Source organism: Malaclemys terrapin, chromosome 7 (assembly GCF_027887155.1).
Source record: "Malaclemys terrapin pileata isolate rMalTer1 chromosome 7, rMalTer1.hap1, whole genome shotgun sequence".
Classification (NCBI taxonomy): domain Eukaryota; kingdom Metazoa; phylum Chordata; order Testudines; family Emydidae; genus Malaclemys; species Malaclemys terrapin.
The window spans coordinates 105,225,622-105,241,002 of NC_071511.1; the positions used below are offsets into that span (position 1 = coordinate 105,225,622).

Sequence of the window (15,381 nt, forward strand, 5' to 3'; positions counted from 1 at the left end):
GACCTTCTTTCTCTAATAACAGACCTGAAAGGTGCCTGGCTCCAATGAGACTAGATGATCATGGTCCATTCTGACCTTAAAGTCTATGAGTAGATTTCACTTGAAGTTCTTCAAATAGCTCTGGAAATTCAGGTTGACTGAAACTCCATGTTGCAGTTGTGCCTTCTTTCACACCCCACACACGCAAAACTGCCAACTGCAGAAGCAGCGAATTTGGCCCATATATGAGATTTGCCACAATTAGGTAGAAAACTGCTCAGAGCAAGAAACACTTAACTCTGATTTCAAGTGCAGACAACCTAGATTCACCTTGCTGTTTACCACCCAGAACTGTTCTACTGACTGAGACTTCACAGATGCTAGGGTGGAGAAGAGGGAATGTTTCTTTGCTTACATTATGACAATGGCATAAGAATATATTGTGATAAATCAGAATAAAAGTATGATTTCCACTACAGACATGTTAGTCCGCTCCTTTCACCTCTCATCTGCTGCAATGTCATTTGTGACTTATCTCCTTGCAACTAAACCTACCAAAATTAACTAAATGAAAATGAGTGTCACACATGGCAGGCCACCGCATTTCCAACACTGAACAGGATTTTTCCTGTTACTCAAAACAAGAAGCAGTCTTTCAGTCGCACTGCTTCCTGTGCTCACACAGCAGTTTTCCAGGCAAGGAGAAAGGCAGTGGAGTGAAACTGACTAGGACCACCTGGAAGAAATGATGTGTGAGTTCAACACAATTAGTGCTAATAAGAAAGGGACTGGGAAATACTCAGGCCTTTAAGGCTTTGTGATAATTTTGAGGAATAAGATATGGGGAAGTTCTGGGGCCCTTCACTTTCAGAAGAAAAAAGGCAATTTAGCATTTGAGCCATTTCTTGTTGTGGAGAAGAGTAGAACACTGAGAAGGGAATTGGCAGAACAGATTTAACAAGCCAAGAAAAAATTTTACAATTCAAAAATAGAAGAAAACTAATGAATTAATAAAAAAGGATTATAAAGAAATATCAAAGGTGAGCATGTGTATTTGTGCGTGTGCACGTATTGTATGTATAGGAGAAAAAGATAGGCAGACAACCTTAGGGAAGAACAAGATAGACTGCAGAGGAGAAAATAAGCTGGGGGCAAAACAGAAAGAATCAGAAAGCAAAACATCTTAGAAAAGAAAAGATGAAAGAAATACAGAAACTGAATGTTACCACATGACTTCTTGATTAATAAACTACAATGATACAAAATCAATGCAGCACATATTACATGGATTCAAAACTGGTGAAATTATATGTCTCAAAATGTAATTATAAATGTAAAGTCATCCTCAAGTGGCTGTATTTCTAGTGAGGTCCAACAGGAATCAGTTCTTCGCCCTATGCTATTTCACGTTTTTATTAATGGCCTGAAAGAAAACACATAATCATCACTGACAAAGTCTGCAGATGACACAAAGATTGGGGGGAGTACTAAACAATGAAGAGGACAGGTCACTGACAAAGAGTGATCTGGATCACTGAGTAAGCTGGGCTCAAGCAAACACAGTGTGTTTTAATATAGTGAAATGTAAAGTCATAAATCTAGGATCAAGAAGGTGGCCATCCTTACAGTTTAGGGGACTCTATCCTGGGAAGCAGTGACTCAAACAGGTTTGGGGGTCATGGTAGATAATCAGTTGAACATGAGCTCACAGTGCAACACTGGCCAAAAAGGGCTAATGCAATCCTTGGCTATAGAAATGGGTAATATAAAGTAGGAGTTGAAAGGTTATATATTACCAATGTATTTGGCACTGGGGCAACCACTAATGGAATACTCTGTCCCATTTCTGGTGTCCACGATTCAAGAAGGATGTTGACAAATTGGAAATGGTTCAAAGAAGAACCATGAGAACAATTAAAGTATTGGAAATCATGTGTTTTAATGATTGAGGTCTTTTGGGTCTGTTTATTTTAACAAAGAGAAGGTTAAGTGGTGACACAGCTTATAAGTACTGTACCTTCTGTTTGTTACAGCTTTCCCCCTATTCCATTTTGTTTCTTACAGCTGTCCCCTTACTCCATTTTGTTTTTGTTCTCCTCCTATGGCCGCCCCTCCCTGGCTGTTAAGTTGTTTACCAGGGCCACTGCCCTTCTCCAAGGGAGGGCCCCTTAAGTTGTTTATCAAGAGCCATTGCCCTTCTCAAAGGGATGGCCACTTGTGCTGCGTGCTAAGTGGGACCACTGCCCTGTTCAAAGGGTTGGTCCTGTTATCACCTTGTTAAACCTGGGCTCGGTGTAGGGTAGGCAATGTCCAGAGCTGCAAGACCTAATGTGTTTTTGAGATCCTGGGCATGAGTCATAGGCCTTGTGTGCTTTTGAGTGCTGAGGTGTGAACTCACGCCTATGGTCCAGGACTCTGCCCAGGCATGTCTCTATGCTCACCTGCAGTTTTTCCCTGTATCTCCTCCCCTGTGACAGAAGGAGCCTATCAGGGACAGGTGGGGAAACTGCCTGAGATTGCCTTTAAGAACAGGCATTTTTTAAACAAACATCAGAAAGGTTCCTGCATTGCTACCTGGTCTGATCAGTCAGGGGTTCTGGGGGGTCCTTTCTCCGCTCTCGTTTTATTTTTGAGCGTACCCCCGTTTTTAACCCCGCCCCCCCCACGAAGAACGAATTGCTGCCTGAGAGACCTCCTGATTATCAAGACCGTACCGAGCCCTCCTTGCTTCTTCTGATGTTGTTGCTGCTTCTGCCTTTGCTGCTGCCTTGGGGACTGGTAAGAATCCCTCTGTGAAACTTTCTATACTTTTATTACTTTAGCTGCTGGCTCTGTTTCCCCAGCACACAGACTCAAGCTAAACCTTGGTCTGTGTCTTAAAACCTCTCTTAAACTCCTTGGTCTGTATCTGTAATCTGTTTCTTGCTTTGCAGCACCTTTGCTGCTAGAAATAAGCCTGTGCCTTCCTGGACTGTATCCTGGGCTGCCAGCTTGCAGCCACCACTAGTTAAATCCCCCTCCCCCCTTGGAGCTGTATCCTGGGCACACACCACTCTGCCCTCTGTAACTACCCCTAGTATAAGGTGCACCCATTAGGTTAGATTTTGTCCTTTAGTCTAGATAAATTGTAATTTCATTTTGCATAGCTGTAGTTAAGTTAGGTTTAGAAAATTGCTTGCATTGTACCCTGTAAGTTAGGCTTAAAGAATTGTTGCACTGTGTTTTGTTACTTGCTAATTTGTGTAGTTTTGGTTAAGTTAAATCATAGATAAGATTTTGCTGTGTTTTGTATAATTGTCTCTCTGCTGTTTAAACTTGCAGCCTGTCTGTCCTGTGTCTCCCTGAGTTTAAATCTCCCTCCACCATGTGCTCCTCTTTCCCCATCCCCCAACCTCACTTCTCTACCACTTTCTTTCTCTCTCTCTCTCTTCCTCTCTGCTGTTTAAACTTACAGCCTGTCTGCTCTCTCTCTTTCTAGCATAAAACCCCATTGGTTACCCCTTTTCTCTCTAACACACCTCACATTTTAAATTTACACCACTGTGACACATTTTTACCTAAAGTTGTTGGTTATTTAACCCATTTTACCCATACTGTTAGTTGGTTATATGCTGCTGTGACACACTCTTTACATAGAAATTGTTAGCTACCTGTTACATTTATACTTCAGTGTTAATTGGTTACCAACTGTATTGTACCCCACCATTGAAACCCCCATCCCATTTACTAGAAGACCCCCCCCCCATCATTGTCTATTGTAAATACCCTATACACCCCATCCCATCGTATTTCATTGTTAAATTCCCACCACTTCCTTTTTCCTTTAATAAAGAAATTAATTGGCACCCCACCTGTGTGGTAATTGCTCCCCAAGATCCCATATACCTGCTGGCAGGGACACCTTCATGGGGAACAACAATTTGATAATGGACTCTTCAGTCTAGCAGACAAAAGTACAACAAGATCTACTTACAGGAAGTTGAAGCTAGACAAATCCAGATTGGAAATAAACAGCAACTTTTTAAGTGAGGGTAATTAACCATTGGAACAATTTACCAAGAACTGTGGTGGATTTCCCATCACTTGCATTTTTTAAATGAAGATGGGCTGTTTTTCTAAACAGATATGTTCCAGTTCAAACAGAAAATAATTCAATTAAGTCATATGGCCTGTGTTGTACAGGAGGTCTGGCTAGATGATCACAATCCCTTCTGGACTTAGTCAATGAATCTATCAATGTCTGATGCCATTTCTAAACCAGTCATTGTTTCCACAAATACACATCTAAACGGAAAGGAAGATGCAGCTTTGTGCCAAAGTCAGAGGGCCCCTAAATCTGAAAGTTTGCAGCCCTCAGATGATATTTTGGAGACCCAACAGGACACCTCTAAATCAGAATATAGCCTACAATGCTTCCATCCTTAATTGAGGAATGCAACTACATCCCCAGTTTTTGAGCCCCTGGCCCATACTTCTCATACTCACCTGACAGTTTGACTCATTAAATTTTTTTATAATCATCTCAAAAACTGAATTATTTTTAAATTTAATAGGATCCTGTTGTAGTTTAGATTTCAGACGGGCCTGAGTTGCAAAGTTTGCATCTGGATGTTTAAACATTTTCTCAAACAGGACTAGTGGTTATGGTATAGGCATTATAGGCTTGTGCCTAATTCCCCAGCTCCTGGAATCATGTGATTAGATCAAAATAGCATCTTTTATTTTTGCAAGTAAGCTTCTTGTCCTCATGATTGGGAAGAAAAGTTTGAAATTTGTGTGACTGACTTAGACATGTCTATCTGAGTCTGCAGACAGCCTGAAACAATGGCTCTAAAACGGGGACCTACTCCATGCACTTCAATGGAGTGCTAACTCCAAGACTGACTGTTCTGGGCTACCCCACCAACACAACACCAGCAGAGAATACTGTGCATGGCAGGAGGAAAGGGAGTGCTATCTGCCCAAGGAGATACACCTCAGCTGCTGGGGTAAGTAGCAAGAAGCCCTATGTGCTGCCACCCCTGCTTCTTCGGAGGGGAGAGGGAACCTACCTCCCTTGTTCCTGCGTCTAAAGCCCTGGAATGTCTTAATCTGGCTCTTAATCTCAAAAATCATTGCTATTCAAATCCAGGCTTTTGGCTCAACCTGGCTCCAGAAAGAGCGGGGACAGGCCATGACATTTGGATCTGGATGCCAGTTTCCTCAAAGTACAGAGCTGTTTGGGTTATTTGTTTAGTTTAGCATGCCACAGAAGACATTGCATAAATTCAGCGTTCACACTGCAAGGAAGAGATGCATAACAACAAATAGATATATCAAAACTATTGGTTTGTACCTGAAATTTATTAAAACATTAACATTAGTACCAAATATACTGTTTATATTTTCTCTTACCTGTAACTCAAAGTTGGCTTGGTCAAGAAATTTTTTGTTTAGCATATCTGCATACTGATTAATTGCTCGCAGGAAGACTCTGAAAGATCAAGAGAAAATTACATAATTACACACTTATACTTTGGCACCTTTGTAAATTTGGCATCGCAATTAGATACAAATCTTAGACTATCTGGAAAGTGAAAGCTGTAGCAGTTATTTGAAAAGCAGTGTGATCTCACCACTGTTAAGCATACAGAATTATATGCAGATGTTCTCAAAATTAATCATGTAAATTAGCATATGCAGAATAAAAGAAACAGAAGCAATGTTTTGGATAAAATCACTTCTCTTTAAAATACCACAAGATAATCAAGTGAACATTAAAAATTCATTTCATTAACAAAAAGTGCAAATTAATTACTTTTTAAAGTCCCAGTGTCTTAATGTTATATATTTAGCATTAAACTGTATCTTAACTATTAGTTCAGGCAAGACACATTGTAAACTAATTATCAACCATTCACCATCTTACTTATGGGCCAGTGGCCCAAAGTACATATGTTGTGCTTGAGAAAAATGTTTTGAAGTTGTCTAGTCCTATGCTCTGCTTTAAAATGATAAATTAGGACCTGAATCAATTTACTACTTTTCTAAAACAAGAACTTCTCAAATAGTAGCAGGTGTTGTTTTGAGAAGCTTTAAAAATAAAAAGCGTTGAAGTAGGATAAGTAGGTCTCTACATATTCTTGGTGTCAAAGAATAAAACATATTATTCTTTAGCCTCCTGGTCTCTACTTTTGAGACAAGCATTATCTTCCATCTGTAAATTGCTTAATTGATGCTATTAGACTGTCAAGCTAAACCCTGGGCAAAGGAACATGACCTTTGAGCAGACTGTACATACTGTAGATTTTATTACTTTTCAAGGCATGTGCAATAATCAAGACCAGTCACAATGCCTTTTTCTAATGGCTTCTCTCTTTTTGCACAATAGCAATCTGTAAAAGTAGAATCCACATTAGGATACAGATAATAAACTTAATTACCTTTTCTAGATTTCAACAGCAAGCAACAGAAAATTTAAGACACTAAAGTTAGGGACACAAGATGTATTGGCAGCTGGAAATATCTTTCACAGGAATTAAGAGTCTTATCTACATTTGAACAAAATGGAAGACCCCCCTGTCTTTGCCACATTTCTCTCACAATTAAGGGAAACAATCCCCCAGGTGCATGTACACAGCAAGATAGGAAAGGAGTTTCTATATATATATATAGACTACCTGCTTGCATTTACTTAATTTCTTAAGACATTCTGATAATACCATTGTGATGAGCATGGTACAAATACCTATACATGATAGACAGACCAGATACCTGCTGTAGCACTGTCACTTAGAAATTTAAAGAAAATGTATGACGGTGTATGGGAGAGAGTCTTATTACGGAGTCTAAAAACTAGAGTGATATTCCATTTGCCTAATAATCTTTAATAGTAGAATAAAGTACAAAATTACTTTTGTTATTCTTCTTTGGTCTTACACTAAACTCTTCTTCTCCCCTTTTTATATGTACACATTTTGCAGTATGACCCTAGCCAGGGACGGCTCCAGACACCAGCACAGCAAGCTCGTGCCTGGGGCGGCAAGCCGGGGGGGGAGAAGAAGCGGCATGTCGGTCATCATGAGGGCGGCAGTGAGGCAGCCGGTTCTGCGGCTTTGGTGGTAATTCGGCAGCGGGTACGGCGAAGGTGCGAGACCGGCAGATCACCCGCAGAAACGCCGCTGAATCCGCGTGAGCAGTGGACTGCCTGCAGGCATGCCGCCGAAGGCTACCTGACTGCCATGCTTGGGACGGCAAAAAACAGAGCCGCCCCTGACCCTAGCACTTCTCAAAAAACACACAAATATATGTATGTGCAACCCTAGCATGCACACATGCACTGGAGGGTTTGCACAAACATGTATGTCTGCATTAGCTATCTTTGTCAGCATATACGTTTTGGGACCAATTTATTTAATGGATTTTACAAGTGGGATGAATTTAGTGTACATTGAAAAGAAAACCAGAGACACACATAATATATATTTAGATCTTACAGTGATTCAATTACTCTGCTGTGATATATGCAAAGACTGATTACCTTTCCAAATAATTTAATTATGTTGCCTCAAGATATCACCATAATGGATTCAATGTGATCCATCTAATTAAGCTTTGGAAAAATTTGAGGACTTTACAGACAAATATTTTCTTAAAAATTTAAGGTTCATATTTTACTCTATGCTGATTCTAGTACATAACAATTATGAATAATGAACAAACAAATTGACTACTGAAAAGCAACAAATTGGTTTTTTAAGTATATATATATACACACATACATATATATATACACACATACACACTTGACTGTATATAAACTTTAAATTAGAAAGTTGTGCATTTTGTATTATTGTTTGTGTATTGGAGCTGTAAGGATAACAAATATTGTCTATAAAATATATATTTATGAGTAAACTACCAAATAAATTAGGTGATGGGAAAGATCATGGCCCCAATCCTACAAGTAACAATGTGCAAATGAACCCATATACTCATGCAGAGCCTCACTGAATTCAATATAACTTGCAAGATCAGGGCTAAAAAGAACAGCATAATCTATGTAGCAAACAGGTCTGTTTGCAATGCACAATAATACACATAAATTACTTCCTACAGTTCATTCATACCAGAGTAAACATTCACTTATGGTGTCAGAACTATTTAATGTTAATCAGTAATCCTACTAGAAAAAAAAGGGTTTTTCTGTTTGGAAGGTGCAGTTTGTGTAGACACAGCCTTTTTGGTAAAACTATTTTATTATAAGTCACACTTTAGTTCCCAACAGATGTCAAACCAGAAAAAAATTGAAAGGAAAACACTTTAGACGAAAAGCTTTTGTAGAGCTGTGTATGAGGTTGCAAAGAAATGTTAAAACACCTTTGCTACATAAATCAATGGTCCGGACATTATCAGAGTGAGTTACGTGACATCAGTTACGCGAGTCCAAGCTCCACAATTCAGAACTGGATAGTGATTAATATTGTGTTGAATGGAAGGGTGCACTGGGGTTGAGTTCATATCTTGGAATTTAATTCACTCCATTATAGAAGCAAGATCACTTCCATGAGCTGAATATGGAGTATTTGGATCTGGAGTCTTTATTCAGGCTGGTTTCTTAATGATAATGTTACAAAAACAGCAAAGGCCCGAAATTTGCTCTCTAATGTCAAAGACATCCTTGTGATATCCAGGAGTTCAAGCTTTGCTCTTAACTCTGAACTTATTATTATTTCTAATTTGTATAGAGCTCAAAATGCATTAGGCATTTTAGACAGAAAAATAAGGCTAGGTCCTTCCTGGGCCCATTACCATGTGCAGACACAGAGGGGAACAATACAAGGCAGTGTGACTCATCAGTGGAATGGGGCACACTCCATGTAGTTCCATCACATAGGGTAAAGCTATCCTGGAAGAAGTGTGTTTCTAGAGGGTCTAGAAGAAGAGGATGGAGGCACGGCAGAGAGGATCAGGGAGGAGCATCATAGAAGCAGGCCAGAAGAAGTGAGTGAAGTGAGGACACAAAGGGGGAGTTCATCAGGTGGCCTGGTCAGAGAGAATGGTCATGGATGGAAACAGGTCTATGTGTGCGAGGGGTGAAGTGGCAAGGTAGTATAGCAGTGTAAACTTGTGCTGGTAGTTAATGGGAAGCTAATGAAGGGACCAAAGGAGGACAAGGCAAGAACTTGAATATTTCCTTGCTTTTGTGGCTTTGACTCTTACCTTCAGAATGTGAAAGTATTTTTTTTTTTTTTTGGTGATTTTTTAAAAAAAGAAACAACAAAACTATTAACCCTGCCTCTCCCTCATCACTACGAACAAAGCTCTGGTAATCTGTAATTGAGATTAATGCAAACCACTCCCCTCTGACTTTCCTCATTCTCATTCCTTTCCCATTTCAGCTGATCCAAAGCACATACAAAAGACCTTTCTTTATGACCCTGACTGACTTTCAGGCCTCTCTGAAATCAACTGGAGTTTTTCCATTAGCTTTAATGGACTAGGACTGCATCCCATGTCTCCCAATGACTGATTCTCCTCATTGGCTCCAACTTTTCTTCTGCAGGACATTCAAGCATCTCCTGTTCACAAATAATAGAATGGATTTATTTCAAACTTTTCAAAAGTAAATCAGCCTTTGGACTGAGGGGGAAAAAAAAAGGAAACTTAAAAAAACAAAACAAAAAAACAACTTAGAAGCAAATGAAAATAGTAGCTATAATGAAGTAAAGTTGCAACCTTAACTATATTGCTTGCTCCAGCCTGTCTCTTTGATACCACTCTTTGCTTTTTTGTAAAATTGTAAATGAGTTTGCTTTTGTTTGCTGACAAATGTTTTTGTACACAAACACAAAAATGGCTCGCAGTAAACAAAAATGTTAAGTTTTAAGCTAAAAATAGGACATTTAAGGTTATTTTTTCCATTAAGGTAGAAAATTTAAAATAAGAGACATAAAATGTGAAAGTTAAGCTTCACACTATACGTAAGTGTGTATCTTTATCAAATGTGGGTCTAGACAGACTTTATACATATATAAAATCATCTTGGCCAAAATACCTGCCAACTGAGAGAGAATGAGGGAGGGAGAGAGAGAAGTAAATTTAGATCTGTCTACCCACAGACTTACACCAGTGTTATTTTTAATCAATTTAGTTAAATTGGTACAACTTTGTGTTTAGACACACTTAAGTCTATTTAAACTTGGTTTATATTGGTCTAGCTTGCCCTAAGGGCAACCAGTTGTAAAACAGTAACTGTGTCCACACAGGGGTCCCCTGTAATTAAACTGGAACAAGTTGCATGTAAGCAAGTACTGTACATAATTGAGACCTACTGCCCTTGTATCTGGCATTTTGTTTTGTGTCCCATCCCCTGACCTCAAGTATTGACCAGTTCAAAATTGACTAATCTTCTTGCCGTCGTGTCTCAATTGGATTGTCTTAGCCTTTGATCCTGTTACCATATTAACTTCTTTCTCCTCAGCCACCTCCTTATTTATTTATTAAAATGTTGCCATTTTCTGCTATGCCAACACCCTTTTTGGAAGTAGGATTTCTTCGGCTGATGTCAGACAAAGCCCAGAGATCTTAGGATGCCTGCCAAGGAACTGCAAAAGAGAGCTGCTGCAGCAACTATTAAAGGACTACAGCTGTCTGGAAAATGACAATTCCATTTCAAGGCAACTTTCAAAATTTCAAAATTTGTGTTTGTTCCACATTGGAACAAAACCAAAACTTCTAGAGCATTCATTCATTAAATGGAATTATGTCAAAATGTCTGTTTTTGGCTCAAAACTGGAGCTCTTCGATTCAAGACGGAAATACTGACTGAATCTTTACTGTGGTATAGTTGAGGGATGATGATGTCAGATATTTAGCATAAAACTATTCCAGAATACAGTACCGCATAATGAAAAGCAATATCTGCATTGCAATAAAAGTAACATCCACCGTGAATAATTACGAGTTAATTGAGGAAAGGGGAAGTTAGAAAGGGGAATAATCTGAAACCAATTTAACTGCTATAGCCTCCTGGCACAATTAAAGTTACTAAAATGACATTTGTTACAATCAAGCCCACAGCACTTTCTACCATGTCTGTTACTGACTGTTTGGTGCCAATAAAACACAACATTTTTGATGATACATTATCTGATAAAAGGAGGAAAAGATCTAACTTTGAGTAGAAATACTGAAACCAAAGGTAAATTTTGTTTCTTATTAAACTTGGTATGGGGTAGAGGATAGTCGAATTCTGCCAAATATTTCCAGGTGTATTTTGGCTGACCATAAAATGAATTTGCTTCAGTCATACTCACATGTGTTTGTTTTTCACAATGCATTCATCAATGTATGTGATGCATGAATGCTCACAGAAAGTGAAAGTGTTCACAACAGAAGTGATCTATTGCATAGGGTGGAATGCTATTTGGTACAGTAGGGTCACCGGGGGCCCTTATTCACCACTGCATTACTTCTGTTTTACCTAGGTGTAAATCAATTTTGCAATAGACTTACACAAATACAGGTCATAAAATTGCAATGGTATATTAGGACTTCATTCTCCAAAACCCCTGAAGACAGCCTTAGTAGAGAGGCAATTAAATAAGCCAGGCAAGGATCTGACCACAGATGTCACAGCTAGGACCATGAATACACGTGCAATTACTTTGTGTGAATGTAATGTGGAAAATTAACTTGCAATTCTGCACCAATACAGTGCTTTTTTACAGTATCCTAATTCTTCTAGGACTCATGTCTCAGGTAGAGTCTGTGTGAGCTAGAAAGGAAAAAGTTAATAATTTTCTAAAAAAAATCCCTAATTCTGCTTGTCTGTTCTCTTCTCCATGGATTGCTACAGCTCCCTGAGAGTGTTAATGCTTCACTGCCTTCTTCAAGACCTCCTGATTTTATGAGTTACACTTATCTGATCAGGAATCAGAAACAATACAAATAATTATGTGATTTATGTGACCAATTTCAACTAACCAACAACTTGAATTTCGAATATTGAGCTCCGAATACATACAAACTGTTTGCAATCAATCTGTTATTAAAAAGAAAAAGATCATGCAGTCACTGTGAACAGTTTCGGAAAACTTCTGCTCTCAAAAAGGCTAACCATATGTTAGGAACAATTAGGAAAGGGATACAAAGTAAGACAGAAAATATCACATCACATCACTATATGAACCCATGGTGTGCCCATACCTTGGATATTGTGTTAAGTTGTGGTCATCCCAGAAAGGATATAGTGGAAGTGGAAAAAGTTTGAAGAAGGGCAATAAAGTTGATTAACGGTATGGAACGGCTTCCATACGAGGACAGACTAAAAAGATAGGACTCTTCAGCTTAGAAAAGAGACAATTAAGCGGAGGATCTGATAGAGGTCTATAAAATCATGAATTGTGTGGATCAAATGAATAGAAAAATGTTCTCCATAGAGAAGCTAAATGGGATGATTTAGTTGGTGTTATTCCTGCTTTGAGCAGGGGGTTGGACTAGATAACCTCCTGAGGTCCTTCCAACCCTAATCTTCTATGATTCATCGGGTCACCCAATGAAATGAATAGGCAGCAGGTTTAATACAAACAAGAGGAAGCACTTTTTCACCCAAAGCTAACCTGTGGAACTCATTGCCATGGAATGTTGTGATGGACAAAAGTATAATTGAGCTCAAAAAAGAACTGAATACGTTCATGGCAGATAAATCCCATCAATGGCTGGTAGCCACGGTGGCCAGGGACGCAAGCTTAAATCTTTGGCTACCAGAAGCCAGGAATGGAAGACAGGGTAGATCACTTCATAATTGCCCTGTTCTGTATATTCTCCTTGAAGCTCTGATATGGGCCACTGTCAGAGACAGGATACTGGGGAAGCTGGACCATGCTCAGACCCAATACAGCAGCTCTTATGTTTTTATGTAGTTATTCATCATTTATCATGTCCAAAGTGTGTTAGGTGGTTTGGATATAAACTAAGAGAGGCCCCGGCCCCAAAGAACTTTAAAATGAATTTGACACTTGATGCATGCGGAAAGATCCTTGCACCCATACATAGTTCCCTGGATCTCAGGGGGACGCCTACGTGTATCAGAATGCAAAATCTGCTTAAAAGACAAAAATATAGATGAAGGATAGGTAAAAAGATGCAGCTTCCAAGCAAAGCGATTGGAGGTTTGGCACACAATTCATCTCTGCGTGGGTTTTTTTCTTTATTTAGTAATGTCATCCTTCTCTTCTTCCATTCTCTTTTACATTCATTCAGGGTGCCCTGACTTGCTTAATCACCAAGGTTTTAAAAAGTCCTTATGATCTGCCTTCTCTTCAGTCAGTCCCTTTTATCCCATGGGGTTTGCACGAGTGTAGGGGGAAAGAGCATAAGTCAAATAATGCCTTAAGAGTGTAAAACATCTAATTCACTCTCTGTCACACACATGTCAAACCCACCAAAAATGTGAGCAAATCATAATCCTCATACAGACATTGCATAAAAAGGACAAAGCTAATTCATAGAGGACATTAGTCACTGCAGATTATTTAGTTAGATATAGTTTGGGATTCACAATTAAATTGGAAAGCTCAACATATTGCAGTATTTCTGATATTAAAACAAGTCAAGCTGCAAATACTCCTCTTTCAATAAAAAATGGTTACCCAAAATGACACCACCTCTTCTAGATAGTGAAAAAAAGAGTGACAGATTCAATCACTATAGCACAATTATCCAAATAACCATACATGGACTCAGCCTTTTTACTATTTGGGTCTACTTGAGAATTCTGTGAATGAAGAGGGAGTTTAAAATCAGGTTACAAAAGGCACTGTTATGAGGTCACCAATTAAGTTAGATGGAAGGATAATGAATGCTTTATTTCAGCTGACCAACCTTCCAGTTCAACATCAACCTTTGACTTTTGAGCTTTGGCATCTTTGGAAGTCAGACGATTCAATAGATAAGGCATGGTCTACACTGGGGCGGAGGGTGGGGTTCGATCTAAGTTATGCAACTTCAGCTATGTGAATAATGTAGCTGAAGTCGACGTACTTAGATCTACTTACTGCGGTCTCTTCACTGCGGTAAGTCGATGGCTGATGCTCACCCGTCGATTCTGCCTGTGCCTCTTGCCCTGGTGGAGTACCAGAGTCGATGGGAGAGCGCTCAGCAGTTGATTTATCGCGTCTAGACTAGACGCGATAAATCGACCCCTGCTGGATCGATCGCTGCCCATTGATCCAGCAGGTAATGTGGACAAGCCCTAAAAGTCAGATACCTCCTTTTTTGGTACACTTCAGATGAAACTAGAGCAAAATAAATAAGAGTGACCAGAATCTCACTAAAGCATAGCATACTCTTTTCCTTGAACGGCTACAATCACATATAAATACAAGTAAAAACTATTGTTTTTAATTTCAATATTTTTTTTCTTTTCAGTAAGCTTAGAAATTCTAAAAATCAATAAAGTGTGAATAATTTAATCGGCTTTATGAAGCACACTTAATTTTGAGCAACTTTTTACTTCAGATATAAAAAAGCTCTATTAAAACCCATATTTTAATATACTACTGTATAATGGTTTTATTCATGGCAATGTACGCAGTACATTGATTCTCTGATTACCTTGCCATGAAAGTGGACAAAAGATGTACTGATCTGATGCAGTATTAAATATTTACATGTATTAGCAGTATCCAAGTTTTATGATAAAAAGTTGCTCACTGATATCTTTGTTGTCATAGGTTGGAGAATGGGAAACCACGGAAAGTGGGAAACCACATGGAGGTATCTCTGCTGTTGTGGAAGCAATCACATGAGGCTTGTGGCAGTCCCCGGCACTCCCCAGAGCCTTACTGGTAGCAACCGGGAGGCGGGCGGGCTGACCCACCCACTTCTAAAGGCCCCTCCCCCAGCCTAGCGGGAGGGACCACTAGACCCAGGAACCAAGTAATCTCTTGGGACAACTAATGAAAAAACAGGGAGTGAAGTGAGGGTCAAAGGTTCAAAATCAGGGTACTGGATGGGGACACCGAGCAGAGAACCCCGGACAGCGCCCACTGCTCCTCAAAGGTGTCGAGGGAGCCAGCGGACGCTGCCCAGTGGAACTCTGCCCGGAGACAGGAGACCAGGGAAGTACGGAAATAGGCCCCTCAGTCGCAGTGCACCCCTCGTCTAACATCCTCTCCCTGGTATTATAGATGGTAAGCTTAGCCAAAGCCAGGAGGAGGTTGACGAGGAGGTCTCGCGACTTAGTGGGGCTATGGATAGGGTGTGCATAAATGAACAGGTGTGGGGAAAAGTGCAGCCAGAACCTCAACAAGAGGTTCTGGAGGAGCCGGAACAGGGGCTGCAACCTGGCGCACTCGAGGTAGGCATGCGCCAGGGTCTCCCTCACGCCGCAGAATGGGCAGGCCTCAGGAATAGGGG

General features: G+C 39.8%; 1 protein-coding gene across 2 annotated transcripts in view; it reads right to left on the reverse strand.

The window, feature by feature from the left end:
* The window catches only part of DOCK1 (dedicator of cytokinesis 1), a 566,139-nt gene that overhangs the window by 142,203 nt on the left and 408,555 nt on the right, over positions 1–15,381 (reverse strand). For both annotated transcript variants that reach the window (XM_054033802.1, XM_054033801.1), the window contains exon 30: positions 5,374–5,452. In XM_054033802.1, coding sequence (XP_053889777.1) covers positions 5,374–5,452 — 79 coding nt within the window. The remainder of the gene's footprint in view (positions 1–5,373; positions 5,453–15,381) is intronic.